This window comes from Dasypus novemcinctus, chromosome 3 (assembly GCF_030445035.2).
Source record: "Dasypus novemcinctus isolate mDasNov1 chromosome 3, mDasNov1.1.hap2, whole genome shotgun sequence".
NCBI lineage: Eukaryota > Metazoa > Chordata > Mammalia > Cingulata > Dasypodidae > Dasypus > Dasypus novemcinctus.
In genome coordinates, this window is record NC_080675.1 from 44,635,145 (window position 1) to 44,653,447 (window position 18,303).

Consider the following 18,303-nt stretch of genomic DNA (forward strand, 5'->3'; position numbering starts at 1 on the left):
CTAGTCCTTTGTTTTATTATCTTCATCTTAATTTTACCTTTGCTTTTACATCTCTCATCCTTCTAAGTTTTTCTTTAATAGTTTTATTTTCAGAAGAAGTCAGGTCAAATTAATATTTCCTCTGACTCTTTGCCCCTCTTATTCTCCCATTTCAGTAAGGAAAAAGATACACAGAACTTATAATCAAGCTGTTCCTGTGATGGTTATGAAACTCATTTTTCAAATGGCACATTAAAATGTATTTAGCAATCAAGAAAATCACATCAAGTGGTTATGTGATGATCTTAAAGAATTCTTCTTAATTTGCTTAGGTGTAATAATAGTATGTGGATATGTTTTGTAAATATTTACAAATATAATGATAAAATACCTGAGGTTTGCTTCAAAATGATTCTGACACTGGTTAGGTATGGATTCCAACATAGATGAAACATAACTGACCGTGAATTGACAATTCCTAAAGCTGGGTGATGGGTACATAGGGTTCACTATGCTTTCTACTTTCATTTATGCTTGAAGTTTATTGTAATAAGTTTAAAAAAAAAAGAGAAGAAGAAGAAGTGATGACAGAGGGAGCTTATAGGAAAATTTAGTGTAATAGAGATATGGGAAATAGTAGAAAGACCCAAAGAAAGAGTCAAAAATATAAGCATCGACACTAAGAAATGTTGGGATTTAAAAATTGCATGTGTTTGTGTCTGGATTTGAGGAAATGTTTTGTTTTGTTTTTATCCCAAAAAAGCTTCATATTTTTAAATTTCGCTTTCTTACTCTCTGCTTGTGCTTTCAACACATTCACAATGATTTGTTTAATAGCCTCATTAATGTGTTCCTAGTGGGACCTGGTCCCTTTCTATACCAAAAAATTATTCATAGTTACTGGAATCAATATAGATAAAGAACAATTTTCTCTCCATTTCTCCAATCAGACTTTTGTTTTTGAATGGAAGAAACAATTTCTACCCTCATTTAAAAGTTGAAACCGTTGTTTTCCATTTTTACATCTTTCCGTTCTTCAACTCTCTAAGAGAAAAATACTTACTAATTTCTATTGAAAACATAAACAAACAAAAACAAACTCTCCAATAGTAAAAATAAATAATTTACTATTGCTTCTTACATATTTTATATATAGATTCCACAGGAAATTGACTCAGTTTTGCTTAAAATACCAACTTTGGGATTTAGTAAGAAAAAAACCTATCATCCAGTACCAGAAGATAGTTTCAAATTAAAATGGTAAATGTCTTTCACCAGAAGTTATCTGCTCTAACCAGAAGCTCTTGTTAATAGAGCTGCCTACTTCCAACTGCTCCATGCAAGTTTAGAAATAAGGATTGAGTTACACAGATCAGATCTCTTTCACTGTTTAATATGAGCTGACTAGAAATTACACCATAAATTCTAAATAACCGTAACAATGAGAATCTTTTCCATGCAAAAACGACTTAAAAGTCTAGGAAAATGACTTAAATTAATTATGGTGAAGTCCTGACTCATAATGAAAATCTTATCATTATGCAGTTTTTAAATGAAGCTGAAGTCACTATTAGAAACTAGAAAAAGTTAAACAATAGCACTTTCTCAATCTGTTATTTATATAGCACAAGAATAAAAATCAGCACAGGATGACATTTAAAACAACCCAATGTTCAGTTTATGGATGAAGAACTTTCTAAGTAAATATATAAAAGAATGCCTAAGACCCCATAGTAGATTTGCTTGATAGATTCTACTTGAGCATATTAGCATACCTGGGTTGTTGTCAAATCAGATAATTATAATCTTTTCATCAGTGTAGTCTTTGAATACCATTCCATAGGGCCTCAACAATAGAGAGAAAATTAGTTTAATTAGGTTAACCATGGACTTTGTTCCATTGAAGTCCAGTTGCCAAAAGTTCCTTAGTATTTGTAGGCATCGCCTATGAAATAATGCAGTAAAATTGCTCCTTCCACAAAAAAATAAGGTATAAGATGACAGAATGGAATCTTCAAATTGAGACCAAACTTCATTGTCATAACTGAACAATATGACTATAACTTCAGCAAGATTTTCAGGTGACACAGTATTTGCTCAATTTAAAGGACTAGAAAATTATAGAAAGGCTTACATTCAAAATGAACCCTGTTATGGATTTTAAAAGGAGCTTAATTTAGGCTGTTTTCTTTGTACTGAGTTTTGTATTGCACTTTGAGCAAATCAGGATTTAATAAATTCTTGTTGATGATAATGAGAACTCATGATAAATTTCATCAGTACTAGTAAAAATCTCGTAAAACTGAAAATGTTTTTAACTTCTCTATTAAGGAGGGTTCTCAAGGGAAACAATCTACAGAATAGATGTATATCAAAGTATATATTACATAAATATCAGATATTTTATATTGGATCATGTGACCATGGGAACAGGCAAGTGTAAATTCCATAGGGCAGACAAGAAGCTAGGAACTGCGATAAAGGATTTCGATTTATTTCCTAGGAAAAGCTGGCTGATTGAAATGGAGATGGAAATTCTCCCTTCTTGCTGTTGAAATAATCACTTTTCCTTTTAAAGCCTTCAACTGACTGAATGAGATTTCTGTCTTTGTCAAGGCAATCTCCTCAGTTAAATGTAGGTGTAATCAGCCACAATGCAGTCAACTTACCTATAATTTGAATCCACAAAATATCCTTACAATAACAATTAGGACTGTATCTGCTTGACCAAACAACTGGTCACCATAATGTGGCTAGGTTGAAACATGAACTTAACCTTCATAATCAGTGGTTGCTAAACCAATCACTAAAGGTAAGTTTTCAAATTATATTAATTATTTATTAGGAATATAATAATGCATGTAAATTACTAAAATCTGCCAAAAAACTTAAAATATTAAAAAACATTTGTTTTTACTGTATATTTCCCTAATATATACTATTCAGGGGCAAATTACTATAAACTTTTATGTCTCTCCTACCTTTCAAAAGATCTCTAAATGTATTATCAAGATGAACTCATTTCATCTATTCTCTTACATAGCAAATGTTATCATAATATTATTAGGCCATAATATTTATATGATTGACCCAGGCATTTACCAGTAGGCCCAGGAAGTACGAATGAAAATATTCATTACAAAGTTATAATCCATAATTTTAAGATCAAAATTATACTTTAAAAATAGTTACTGCTATAAGATTGGGTGAAAAGATAGAGAAGAGCCCAAAAGGAACTTGACTATTCACTCAATGAATTGCTTAGTTGAGTAAAATCATGTGGCCAAACTATGAAAAAGCCATAAACATTCAGTATATTAGGAACTCACAACTCTGAACAGAAATGGCTGATGGACTAAACAAGAAGAAGATCCTCAAATCTCCATTTAAGTTACATGAACTGCTTATTTTTAAGTATAGGTATCAAAGCTGCTTTTTTAAAAAAATCTGTATCCTTTTTTAGCTTTATTTCCTAGAATTCTTTTCATTTCTGTTGAAGTCTGTTTCTTGACAGCCTTTTTACATTAATATTTCAATTAATTCAATCGTATGAGGAGGAATACCAATAGACCTTGATTTACACAAAAAGTGGTAATGAGAAAAACTTAAGTCACCTCTTTACCTGTATAAGTAGATAATTACCTCAGCTCTTCTGATTAAACTGATAAATCCACTTAGTTGAACTAGTGACAAATCATTCTTTTTAAAGTAACTGCTGTGCCTAAAAATGCACTGATAATAAAAATTCTAGTCAGAGTAAACATTTCTTCTAAATATATGTTTAATTTAGATAGAATGGGGGAAGAGATTCTTGTTCACCTCCTTCTAGAGAAGAAGCAGACATTTTTAATTTATAACAAATAATACATTAAAAATATAGTTCCTGGGGGGAGAGGCAAGATGGTTGCTGAGTAAGGAGCTCCAAGAGTCATTTTGTTCTAAAGGGCAGTTAGTAATCACCCAGAGCTATTTAAAGCACCTGTTTGGGGGGCCCAGGGAACCATAAAAACATCCTAAAACATCCTTGAAAGAAGGGAAGGAGGAAACTGCCCATCTGCAGTGAAGTTGCATGAGTACATCACTCCACACAGTGGACGCTGGTGCCCATCCTCCACAGGCGGCACAAGCTGCCTTGGAGCTATACTGTGGGTGGAGGTGGAAGCTCTATTTCCCTAAAGCAGGGGAGGAAGAGATTGTTGGTCACCAACTTCAGCTACCAATTAGTAAATTCAGCTGGCTAAAGTATAATTCTAATAACAGATAAAGTCTGAACCTGTCCCAAGTTGGAAAGAGGCCAGAAGCCACCATTTTAACTCCACCTCTGGCATGAGAGGAGGAAGCAGGGCTGATTGAAAATCACAGTAACGGGAAGTACCAGTTTCTTCCCACCCAGGTTGGATTGCAGCGCTAGCCTACCCTACCTCTGGCAGAGAGGAAGCTCGTAGGACCTTCCAGCACAGACTACATAGTTGGACACCTGGGGCTCCATCCCCACACTCCAATAGGATAGGAGAGGAGCTGGGCTTCCTTAGCCTCCCTAGGGAACTGCAGGCACTTTTGGCCCACACAAACTGGTTTGTTGAGCACCTTCAATTCCATCTCCACCCCTGCCCTGCCCTGCCCCCCATAGGGCAGGAGGGGGCTACTGTTTCCACAGCCTGTCAGGGTAACTGCATGCACTTTTAGCCTGCATGAACTCAACTGTTGGGAACCTCTGGCTCTACCCAGTGTGTTTCCTTAGCATCTCCAGCATCTCTACCCACCACCAGTGGGTGGTGTTTCCCTAGCATCTCCAGGTAACTGCACATCCTTTTGGCCCACACCGACTGAATAGGAAGACACCTGTACTTCATCCCTGCCCTAAAGTAGGATAAAAGGGGAGCTGTGTTTCCTCAGCCTTTCTGGGAAGTGGCAGGCATTTTTGGCCTGCACGGACTGGACTGGTGGGTAACTTATAAATCCACCCCCAGCCCCAATACAATACAAGGGGGCTGGTGTTTCCTCAGCCTTTCTAGGTAAAGGCCAGCACTCTTGGCCTGCATGGACTGGACTGTTGGGTGCCTGTGGATCCACCCTGACCTCCTAATAGGATAGGAGGGGCCTGGTGACTCCTCAGTCTCTCTGGGCAATGGCAGGTACTTTAGGCCTACAGAAACTGAACTGTTGGGCACCTGTGGATCTACACTTAACCCCCAACTGGATAGGAGGGGTCTGTTTTTTCCTCAGCCTCTCTGGGCAACAGCAGGCACTCTGGCCTACAAGGACTGAACTGTTGGACAGCTGTGGTTCCATTGCTGCCCCCTAAAGGGCAAAAGGGATAGTACTCCCTCAATCTCTCAGGGCAACTGCAGGTACATTCAACCCACACAGATTAGATTTTTGGGCACTCCAAAGGGTACATCCCCTTTCCTGGCAGGGGAGGAGAGGAGCTGCCGCTATGTCAATCCACCTGGACAACCAGTCATTTTGGAGTAGCACAACACAGATGGTTGCCCAACCTACATCGTCATCCCTGCTCCAGGGAGGGGAGAAAGGGCATGTAGCTTCATCAGTCTCTCTGGGCAGCTACAAATGGTCTTGGCCTGCATTAAGATGATGTGGCCCAGTCAAAGGAACAAGATAACCCTCAGGTGACATAAAGAAATTGAGACAACTAATCATAGATGTTCAAATAAATCTCCTTAATGAATACAATGAGATGGATAAAGAGATTAAGGATATTAAAAAGACACTATGTGAGCATAAAGAAGAATTTAAAAGCATACACAGAAAAACAGCAGAGCTTATGGGAAGAAAAGGCACAATAAATGAAATGAAAAATACACTGGAGGCATGTAACAGCAGATTTGAGGGAGAAGAAAGGATTGGTAAGCTTGAAGACATGACCTCCAAAAGCAAACATACAAATGAACAGATGAAGAAAAGAATGGAAAAATTTGAACAGGGTCTCAGGGAACTAAATGACAGCAAGAGATGTGCAAACATAAGTGTCATGAGTGTCCCAAAAGGAGAAAAGAAGGGAAAAGGGCAGAAGGATTATCTGAAGAAATAATAGTAGAAAATTTCCCAACCCTATCAAGGGACATAGATATTCAGGTCCAAGAAGCACAACATACTCCCATCCAAATAAATCTGAATAGACCAACTCCAAGACACATACTAATCAGGATGTCAATTGCCAAAGACAAAGAGAGAATTCTGAGAGCAGCAAGAGAAAAGCAATGCATAACATATAAGGGATACCCAATAAAATTCAGTGCAGATTTCTCATCAGAAAGCATGGAAGCAAGAAATCAGTGGTATATTTAAGATACTACAAGAGAAAAATTGCCAGCCAAGAATCTTATATCCAGGAAGCCTGTCTTTCAAAAATGAGGGTGAGTTTAGAATATTCACAGATAAACAGAAACTGAGCGAGTTTATAAACAAGAGACTGTCTCTGCAGGAAACACTAGAGAGTGCTACAGCCTGAAAAGAAAATATGAGAAAGAGGCTTAGAAGAGAGTCTGGAAATGAAGATTATATCAGTAAAAGTAAATAAAAGTGTCAAAAGAGTGGTGAAAATAAAATATGACAGATAGATAAAACCTAAAGGTAAAAATGCTTTCTTTACAATAATAGCATTGAATGTTAATGCACTGAACTCTCCCATAAAGAGACACAGGCGGCAGTGCTCCAAAATGTATTCACCAAATGCAATGAATGTGCCACACTGATGAAAGAATTTGGTGATGTGGGGGGATAGGGAGTGGGGGTATATGGGATCCTCTTATATTTTTTAATGTAACATTTTGTATGATCTATGTATCTTTAAAAAATTTTTTTAAATTTATTTTTAAAAAAAGACAGACGGGAAGCAGCTGTCGCTCAAGCAATTGAGCTCCCATTTACCATATGGAGGAACCAGGTTCAATCCCTGAGATCTCCCAGTAAAAAAAGAAGAAAAAAAAAAAAGGTGTCCCAGACCTGCACAGAAAGGTGCAGGCCCTCATGCAGCAAAGCAACACACCAAAAGGACGATTATGCAGCCAGATTAAAAAAAAAAGAAAAAAGATGGGCAGAATGGATAAGAAAAAAGGAGCCATCTATATGCTGTCTACAAGACCTTAGACCCAAGGATACCAATAGATTGAAAGTGAAAGACTGGAAAAAAGATATTCCATGCATGCAGTAACCAAAAAAAAGCTTGAGTAGCTATACTTATATTGGATGAAACAGACTATAAAGCAAAGCTGTTATCAGAGACAAGGAAGGATACTATATATTAATAAAAGGGGCAATTCACAAGGAAGAAATAACAATCATAAATGTAAATGCACCTAACTAGGATGCCCTAAGATACATGAGGCAAACACTGGCAAAACTGAAGGGAGAAATAGATGTCTCTACCATAATAGTTGGAGACTTCAATATATCACTTTCAGCATTGAACAGAACATCTGGGAAGAAGTTTAATAAACAGAGCTTGATTAATATGATAAATGCACTAAACCTAATAGACATGTATAGATCACTGTAGCAGTTTGATATAATCGATGAATTCCAAAAAGAAATACTGGATTATGCTTGTAATCTGATCTGTCCCTGGGCATGACTGAATTATATTAGGGCGTTGACTCCCTGCCCCTTGATGGATGGGAACTCACAGATAAAAGGCATGGCAAAGGACAGAGTTAGGGACTTGTAATATTAGAGTTTTGATTTTGGAGTTTGATGCTGAAGAATTAAACTGGAGCCCTGGGAAGTCAGCACACAGAGGAAAGAGAAGCCAGCCCCAGGAAGGAAGAAACCTTGAAACTAGAGTAAACCAAGCCCAGGAATGTAGGAACCCAGGAAGCCTGAACCTTTGCAGATGTCAGCAGCCATCTTGCTCCAAATAGACACTGGTCAGGGAAGTAACTTATGCTTTATGGCCTGGTATCTGTAAGCTCCTACCCCAAATAAATACTTTTATAAAAACCAATTTCTGGTATTTTGCATCAGCACCCCTTTGGCTGACTAATACAATCACTGTACTCCAAAACAGCAGGATACACATTCATCTCAAGTGCTCATGGATCTTTCCCCAGGATATACTATATATTGAGTCACTAAGCAGATCTCAATAAATTCAACAAGATGAAAATTATACAAAGCATTTTCTCTCACTATAATCAAGTAAAGTTGGAAATCAACAAGAGGTGGAAAAAGGAAAAATACACAAATAAATGGAGATTAAACAACAAACTCTTATATAATCAATGGGTCAAAGAAGAAATTGCAAGAGGAATCAATAAATATATTGAGAAGAATGAAAATGAGAACACAACATACCAAAACCTATGGGGTTCAGCGAAGGCAGTGCTGAGAGGGAACTTTATAGCCCTCAATGCTTACATTAAAAAGAAGAAAGAGTTAAAACCAATGACCTAACTACACAGTTGGAGGAACTAGAAAAAGAAAAGCAAACAATTCCCAAAGAAAGTAGAAGGAATGAAATAACAAAGATCAGAGCAGAAATAAATGAAATGGAGATTTTAAAAAAACAATAGAATTAACAAAACTAAAAGCTGGTTATTCAAGATTAACAAAATTGACAAACCCTTAGCTAGACTGACAAGGAAAAAAAGAGAGAAGATAAAAATAAATAAGTAAGTAAATAAATAAATAAGTGAAAACAGAGACATTACTACTGACCCCACAGAAATAAAACAGGTCATAAGAGGATATTATGATCAATTGTATGCCAACAAACTAGAAAATGTAGAAAAAATGGAAAAATTCCTAGGACAGTATGTGTTCCAGGGTACACTGACCCTGGAAGAAATGAGGACCTCAACAAACCAATCACAAGTAAAGAGATTGAAAGTCATCAAACAACTCCCCAAAATGAAAAGTCCCAGACCAGATGGTTTCACAGGTGGGTTCTACCAAGCATTCAAAGAAGATTTAATAGCAATCTTACTCAAACTCTTTTCTAAAAATTGAACAAGAAGAAATGCTACCAAACTTATTCTATGAAACCAATATCACCGTTAATACCAATTCAAGGTAAAGATATTATGAAAAAAGAAAATTACAGACCCATTTCCGTAATGAATACATACGTAAAAATCCTCAACAAAATACTTGTTAATCAAATCCAACAACACATTAAAAGAATTTCTCAGCATGTATCAAGTGGGTTTTATACAAGACATGTAGAGGTGGTTCAACATAAGAAAATCAATCAGTATAATACACATTAATAAATCAAAGAAGAAAAGTCACTTGGTCCTATTGACTGATGCAGAAAAGGCATTTGACAAAACATAGCATCCTGTCTTGATAAAAACACCACAAAAGATAGGAATTTAAGGAAACTTTCTCAACATGAGAAAGGCCATATATATGAAAAACCCACAGCTAACATCATACTCAATGGTGAAAAACTGAAAGCTTTCCCACTGAGATCAGGGATAAAGACAAAGATGCACACTGTCACCAATGTTTTTCAATATAGTGAGAGAGGTTCTAGCTAGAGTAATTAGGCAAGAAAAAGAAATAAAAGGCACCCAAACTGAAAAGGAAGAAGTAAAACTTCTGCTATTCACAGATGATATGATCCTATACCTAGAAAAGTCCCAAAAAACTACAACAAAGCTGCTAGAGCTAATAAATGATTTCATTAGAGTGCTAAGAAACAAGACCAATATGCAAAAATCAGTGGTGTTTCTATATACCAGTAATGTGCAATCTGAGGAGGAAGTCAGGAAAAAATTCCATTTATAATAGTGACTGAAAGAATCAAATATTTACAAATAAACTTAACCAAGGATGTAAAGCAATTATATTCATAAAGAAAATGCACTGCTAAAAGAAAAAAGACATAAAATATTGGAAGAACATTCTATGCTCAAAATTTGGAAGACTGAACATAATTGAGATGTCAATTCTACCCAACTGATATACAGATGCAACGCAATCGTGATAAAAATTCCACCAGCATTTTTTAAGCAAATGGAAAACACAATTACCAAATTTATTTGGAAGGGTAAGGGGCCCTGAATCGCCAGAAACATCTTGAAAAGGAAAAGCAAAGTTGGAGGACTCTTACTTCTGGACTTTCAATCATATTACTTAGCTACAGTGGTAAAAACAGCATGCTACTGGCATAAAGACAGACATATAGACCAATGGAACTGAACTGATGGTTCAGAAACAGACCCTCACATCTATGGTCAAGTTATTTTTGACAAGTCTGTGAAACACACTCAGTTGGGTAAGGACAGTCTATTCAACAAATGGTGCTGGGAGAACTGTATATCAATGGCCTAAAGAAAGAAAGAGGACTCCTATCTCATACCTTATTTAACTCAAAATGGATCAAAGTCCTAAATATAAAAAGTAGAACCATATCCTAAAAGAAAATGTAGGAAAACATCGTCAAGACCTAGTAGTAAGTGGTGCATTCTTAAACCTTATACTGAAAGCACGAGCAATGAAAGAAAACATGGATAAATGGGACCTCCTCAAACTTAAACTCTTTTGTGATTCAAAGGACTTCATCAAGAGGGTGAAAAGGCAGTCCACTCAATGGGAGAAAATATTTGGAAACCACATATCCAATAAGGGTTTGATTTCCATTCTATATAAAGAGATCATACAACTCAATCCCATTTTAAAATGGGCAAAAGACTTAAATAGACATTTCTCCAAAGAGTAAATACAAATGGCCAAAAACCATATGAAAAAAATGTTCAGTATCACTAGCTATTAGGGAAATACAAATCAAAACGACAATGAGATATCGTCTCACACCGCAGAGAATAGCCATTATTAAAAATCAGAAAACAGTAAGTGCTGGAGTCGATATGGAGAAATAGGAACACTCCTTCACTGTTTGGTCAGCCTCTGTAGAAGACAGTTTGGAGGTTCCTTAGGAAGCCAAATATATAGAACTGCCATATGATCCAGCAATTCCTCTACTAGGAATATATCCAGAAGAACTGACAACTGTGACACAAACAGACATCTGAACACCGATGTTCATGGCAGCATTATTCACAATTGCCAAAAGATGGAAACAACCCAAGTGTCCATCAACCAATGAATGGATAAACAAAATGTGGTATATTCTTTTGATGGAATACTATGCTACAGTATGAAGAAATGAAATTTGGACACATACGATAACATGGATGAATCTTGAGGACATTATGCTAAGTGAAATGAGCCAGACACAAAAGAACAAATGCGGCAGGATCTCACTAACATGAACTAAATACAAAGAATAAACACAAGGAGTTAAAAACTAGAGTATAGGTTATTAGAAGATAAGAGGAGGGGTGTGAAGGAGTACTGATGTTTAATGTATGTAGAAGTTTTAATTAACTTAATTGTAAATGTGTGGAAATGAAGAGAGTTGACGGTAACACATTACAGTGAGTAGCAACTGGTTTATAAAGGGGATTATGGTTGAAAAGGGTAGTCTAGGGATGTAAATGTGAATTTAAAGAAAGCTAAAGAATATTCTAGGGACTGAATTACACAGCAAGGTAGATGAGAATCATGGTTAATAAATCGTACAAATGCAAGTATGTCTTTCTGTGAACTAGAAAAGATGTATGTCACTATTGCAGGGTGGTGGGAATGTGGAGAAGCATAGAAAAAATACAATTAGTGTAACCTATGGACTATAATTAACAGCAACACTGTAATATTCTTGCATCTATGCCAAAGATATACTTTGTTAATAATAGGTAGGTATGGAAAAAATATGCCAAATGTACAATATGGACCATAGTTGGTAGTAACAGTCTGACAATATTATCTCATAATCTATAGCAAATGTTCCACAACGGTGTGGTGTTGGTGAAGGGTTGTTGTATGGGAATTCTATACATGTGATGAGTATTTCATAAGTTCACAACTTCTGTAATAAAAATACATTAAAAATATATATATATATAGTTCCTGATCTCAAAGAAGTTTTGTCTAGATGGAAAAAGAAATCATGAGTATATAAAATAACGAAAGAAAAAAATTTCCCAAAATATATTTTTCCTACTAAGATTTTCCCCCTACCCTTGAATATAAAAAAATCACTTCTTTTTCAATTAAAAATAAAAAAGCATGACAGCAAGAATTTGTTAAATAGCAATAACTGAAATTGAAGTTAAGGTCCAAGTGAAACTAGTAAATTTTGCTGCAGTTTAAAAGATTTAAAAAAACTCACATTTAGTTTTAAATCATTAACATGATTTACAAGTGAGATTCTCTAATACAGAACAATAAAAATCAGCATATATAGGATCAAATTAGCAATACAGGTGAAAGCGCTTTGCCATTTAAAAACAAGGAGAAAAAGAAACAAAGAACTAAAACAGGTAGTAGACAATGTAGGAGCTGAACTACAACCAGATCATAATTTAAATACAGATTTTTGTTGGAGAACATTTAGTCAACATGTGGAAACAGAAGAAGCTCAGAATCCATAGTTATTTCCATTTTAACAGAGGATAATAGTTCTGCACCACCAGCTGTTTATAGTTCATTGAATGAGGATCTAGTTAACAGGAGATAATTATCTCTTCCCTATAGGAGGTAAAATGTTACTCATTCTGCAGACACCTCTGATGTATGGTCAAGGGAGTACAGGAACAAGAGACACCATTCCAAGACCAGTTTCGTTTTTAATGATTTCTTTAAACATTTGATTTTCTATTTTTTCCTATGTAAGTGTAGGAAAATGTGCAGAACCAGCAAGTCAGTCACTGGTTCTCATTTTGTTTATATAAGACATTTTGACCTTAAAAGGAAAGCAGAGTGATTGTATACACAAAGTATGCCACCAAGAGCATTAGAAAAGGATGGGAGTAGAAGGTTTTACATGGTGTGGTGGTTTGAAACTGTATGTACTCCAGAAAAGCATGTTCTTCAAATTAATCCATTCCTGTGAGTGTGGGCCCATTTTAAGTAGGATCTGTTCATGAGACTATTTCAGTTAAGGTATGACCCATGTCATTCAGGATGGGTCTTCATCCTCTTACTGGAGTCCTTTATAAATGGACTGAATACACAGGGAAAGAACAACCATGGAAGCAAGAAGCTAAAAGCAAAGAAACCAGAAAGAGAAGGGAAAGACCAGCATATGCCATCATGTGCCTTGCCATGTGACAGAGTCATCAAGGATTATAAGCAGTCAGTCTTCTGGAAGAAAGAATCACCCTGATGATGCCTTGATTTGGACGTTTCTTCTCAGTTTCTAAACTGTAAGCTAATAAATTCCCACTGTTAAGCCATTTCCTGATATCTGCTTTCAGCAGCCGAGCAAACTAAGGCATATGGTCATTTCAACTTCATGCATTTTTAAGTGTCAAAGAAGTCTACTAATTCATTGCATCCCCATGAAGACTGTTCTATATCTGGGTTCCTTGTCAGTTAATGATGCTCCATTATCCCAGTCATTTCAGCTCATTCACCTGCTTGGCAAGGCCAATCAATTCCACCTTCTCCATCTCTCTCAGATTTGTCACTTTACCTACAATCCAAACTGCCAAATTCCTCAATGCTTTCCACTTGCACTATGATTCTCAAATCCTATATGGTCTCCCTTCTTTGAGTCTCTAATAATATTAATCCAGTCCAACCAAAACACAACTTTCAGATTAATATCACTAAAGCACCACTCTTAGCACATCATGCTTATTAGTAAAAAATCATTCAATAGCAGGTTGTAACTATGAAACAGAAAGATGCTTATGGTACATTAAGGAAAATAATAAAATTCAAAAGTAAAATCCCATTTCTGTTTACAAATATGTAAGACTGTATATGTATATTAAAAAGAACTAGAAGATAACACCAAAAAAAAAAAAAAGAAGAAGAAGAATCTAAGCCCCCTCTTGATGTAGAGGGGGACTGGACATAACCATCCCAGGGTCCACAGGATGGAGGAATAGAGTATGGATTAGAGTGGACTTATTGGTGTTCTGCTGGGGAACTATTCTGATTAGTAAGGGAAGAAACGTAGTAGTGATGTGGAGAGGGTGGCCACAGTAGCTGCTGATGGTAGGAAGATGGAAGAAGAGATATGGTGTGGGGGCATTTTCAGGATTTGGAGATGTCCTGGGTGGTGCTGCAGGGATGGATGCTGGACGTTGTGTGTCCTGCCATGGCCCACTGGGTGGATTGGGGAGAGAGTGTGGACTACAATGTGGACCACTGTCCATGTGATGCAGCGGTGCTCCAGAATGTATTCGCCAGGTGCAGTGGATGTGCCGCGATGATGGAAGCAGTTTTTGATGTGGGAGGGGTGGGGTGGGGGTATTTGGGGACCTCATATTTTTTAATGTAACATTTAAAAAAAAATAAATCAGAAAAAAAAAGTATCTGGGATTTTGGGGTTTCCCTTGGTTTATACTTTGTTGTAATAACGATTTTTATATAATAAACAAATGAAATCTTTGTGACCATTTACTGCTCATGCATCATAGAGTTTTAAAATTCTTTTTTCTTTTCTGAGGTACTGGGGACCAGGGATTGAACTTGGGATCTTGTATGTGGGAAGTCAGTGCTCAACCACTAAGCCACACTGGATTCCCAGGGATTTTTCATTTGTTTTACTTGTTGTTTGTTTTTGTTTTTTTCAGGAGGCACCAGGAACCGAACCCAGGGCCTCACATGTGGGAGGTGGGTGCTCAACTGCTTGAGCCACATCCAGTCCCCACAGTTTAAACTTCCTAACCTGGCATCCAAGGTCCTCTGCAATTTGGTCCCCAAATCCATCTTTTGAGCTTATTTTCCATTCCTCCTTTCCACATAACCTAAAACTGCAGACAAAGTGAATTAGTTTATTTCTCATTGGATTGCTGTACTGCTCTTTCCCAGCTATGGGTTACTGCCTATCTCCTCCAGCTAGAACATTCTTCTCCAAACATTCTTCTTTGTGTGTCCAAACTCAGCTCGGTTCAAATAATACCTCCCCACAAAATCATCCCTGATGTCTCCTTTCTCAAAATTCCAATAAGCAGTCCATCTATATCTCTCATATAAGATGTAGCATTCTCTATACTGTATTGTAGCTTTTTGCATAAAAGAATTAGCCTCCTTTAAGGCAGGGACCTTGTTTTGGCCATCTTCATATTCTACTGCAGGCATATCATGGTCTTTCTGAATAAATAAGTGAAATGAGTGAGTAAATACTTTCAAAAGGCAGTAGTTAAGAAGATTAAAAACCAACAGAAATTCTCACTTCTTGTTATGATGATTTTCCTTCTTTCTTCACTTAAGTTTATTTTTAAACTTAAACTTCTTACCTGAAGATATGTTATTCTCCGCTGGACCAACTCTGTCAGATCTTTGGCCTCTCTTTCCCGCCAATCACCTGCTCCATCTGTTTGACTGAGGTAGTATAGATCTGTCATTATAGACCTGTAAAAGCAAGTAACATTGACAATGTAACTTACTCACACTACATCACAAGAAGAGTTTGTGAGAAGAGAGCCAAATTCTTGCAGCTAATGCTGGACGCATCTTTTATTTTCTATTAAGGCTGTGAAATTCAACAACTGGTCTCTACCATCCAAGACCTATTCTTAGAGTAGTTTTTCTGTTGAGAAAAGCCTACATGTTTTTCAGGCCAGTCAGCTATGCTGACTTCGAAACACAGACAAAGCACTACAGAGATAGGTAGATTAACATAACAGAAGGAAAAAGGTTGATGCCAATATTTGTATAGAGCCTCTTTGTTTGCTCAATTGTCACTTCATGCTACCACTTAATATTTTCTCTTCATAAACATTCTTGAGTGGTTGGAAAAAGATCAGGGAAAAATTTTTAAACAACTTTTAAGCACCTGTCTAAACCAGGAGTCAGCAAACTTTTTCTACAAAGGGCCAGATAATAAATATTTTAGGATTAGTGGGCTTCTATTGCCTTAGTAGCATGAAAGTATTGAAAAGGAGTATGTAAAGAAATTGATGTGGCGGTGTTCCAATAAAACTTTATTTATAGAAACATGTGATGAGCCAGATTTGGCCAATGGGCCATAATTTGTTGATCCATGGTCAAATCTCATAAACTGATTTCTAAGATACTTTATCCTTCTGTGCAGCATCAGTAATTTCAATGATAACATGCTGGATTTCCTGCACAGTAAAGTAAAATCCCCGGTAGACTAGGAAAAGAAACTTTAGAATTTGCACAGGTGGTTTATTCATACTACATTAAATAAAAGCTATGACTTATATTTACTGATAAACTAAAAAAACAAAACTCTCTTTCTCTAACACCCCTTACCAATCTGTCAACAAATACATAGCCAATTTCTGACATGTATCACCATCAGCACTGCTACCTATGTACTCTCTAGCTTCTTTTCTCCTGGATTATTGTAATACTCCTAGGTCTCCCACTTCCAAATTTGCCTGTTTCTACAGTTTGTTCTCAACAAAGCAGCCAGATCCTGTAAAAAACATCAGTCAAATCATGTTATTCCTCTGTTCCTAACATTGAAATGGCCCTTAATCTCACTCAGACTCAAAGTCAAAGTTTTTACTTTGACCTACAAGCAACCACCCAATCTGGAACCCCATTACACCTCTTTGATCTCATCTCCTACTACTGTCATCTTGCTTTCTCTCTACTTCAGCCACACTGGTTTCACTGGTAATCTCTAAACATGTCAGACATGTTCCTACTTCAGGGATTTTACATTTGTTCTTCCCACCCCTGGAGTGCTTGTTTCAATATCAAAATGTCTCACTCAAATGTACTTCTAATCTCTGAACAAACATGACTTTTTTCCATGAAGTTTTCCCAGATTCTCCCCCTTAAAAATCCAACACCCTCCCTCCTCATCACTCTCCCTTGGCTTTCCCTCTCCTTCCCTGCTTTATTTTTCTTCAAGCTATTATCATCTTCTAAAACTCAGTATTATCTAACTTCTTTATTTTGCTTATCTCTCTGCCTCTACTAGAATTTAAGGTCCATGAGAGTAGGTTTGTTGTTTGCTATTTTTTTTAACTGCTTTTATATCAGCTCTTGGAAAAGTGCTGTTATGTAGAAAATGTTCAAGAAACATCTTATGTGAGCAACGAGTAACAAAAGAAAAATCTTCAAGTGTTTTAGGTAAGGACAAAATAATAATTTTTATTTTTACCTTTCACAAATCCAATTTGGTGAGGAAGAGAGGTTTGGAAGAACAATCCTTAACTAGTTAGAACCCCAACTCCAGCCCTTCTCTATACTTTGTATTAACATCTCTTCTATCAAGGCACATTTATGCTTATGGATTAGTTGCTTGTGAAAACTGTAAAGTTGAAAATTACTTCATTTGTCAGAAAAGTGTAAGTAAAAGATAGCATAATTCACTTCTAAAAACCATCTACAATGAAGTCATATATTAACTAAAAACAAAAAGCATTAGCTGGGTTCAGAGTACTTAGAAAAAGTGATCTGTAATATTAAATAATAAGAAAAATGAATTGGTACTGAGCTCTTAATATGGGCCAGACACCTAATCTACGTGCTTTACATTATTTCATTTAATCTTCACAACCACCTTACAAATTATATAAGGAATCTAAGGCACTGAGAGGCTAAATAATTTGCTCAAAGTCACAGAGTTAACAAATGGCAGAGTGGGAATTCAAACCCAAGCAATCTGATTTTAAAGATCAGCTTCTAACTACTGCACTATTAAATATAAAGTCAGGGGGTCCTGAGAACAAAAATGTTGGCTCTGTTCAATATAAATATTCAAAATTTTAAAATTCTGAATTAGAGGAGAAAGAGCTTTGGGAGACAGACTTATTTTTCAATTTTGGCTCGACCTCTTACTAGCTTTGTGTCTGTGATTTAGATACTTCATCTTAAAATAAGTATTATAGTACCTTCCAAATATCTTTTAAAAGGATTATTGATAATACAGGCAAAGTAGTAATATATGAGGAAGCTGCAATTTTATGCTGTAGAGTCTCAGAGGGTTGTATCAGAGATTTTATCTTGTGTCTGAAATGCACCTACTAATAATTTATGCAACTAAGAGGAAGTATGCATTGGGTGTGAGTGACTAATACATGGAACTCAAGGCCAGTCAGAAAAATGATCTAACAGGCAGTTCCCAAAGTACTCTGAAGAAGAGTGTAAGGGACACATTTAACAGATGATGAAGGCAGTACTCAATAACTGGTTTTCATAGGAGTACATGACCCGGTCTCAGTTCTGTCTTCTTCTTGATTCTTAACTAGATGCAAAACCATTTAGTAACAAGCAAGAGCAGCCCACAAGAAAGATTAAAGCCTTCATTCACTCCCAAAGGAAACCATTGGAACTATACACATGATTAACAGACAATATCTA

At 36.4% G+C, this 18,303-nt stretch overlaps 1 protein-coding gene across 7 annotated transcripts in view; it reads right to left on the reverse strand.

Annotated features, from left to right (window-relative positions):
• Window positions 1–18,303, reverse strand: part of FUT8 (fucosyltransferase 8) — a 334,871-nt gene that overhangs the window by 100,069 nt on the left and 216,499 nt on the right. For all 7 annotated transcript variants that reach the window (XM_058293266.1, XM_071213869.1, XM_071213870.1 and 4 more), the window contains one exon: window positions 15,258–15,372. In XM_058293266.1, the coding sequence (XP_058149249.1) occupies window positions 15,258–15,372 (115 nt within the window). The remainder of the gene's footprint in view (window positions 1–15,257; window positions 15,373–18,303) is intronic.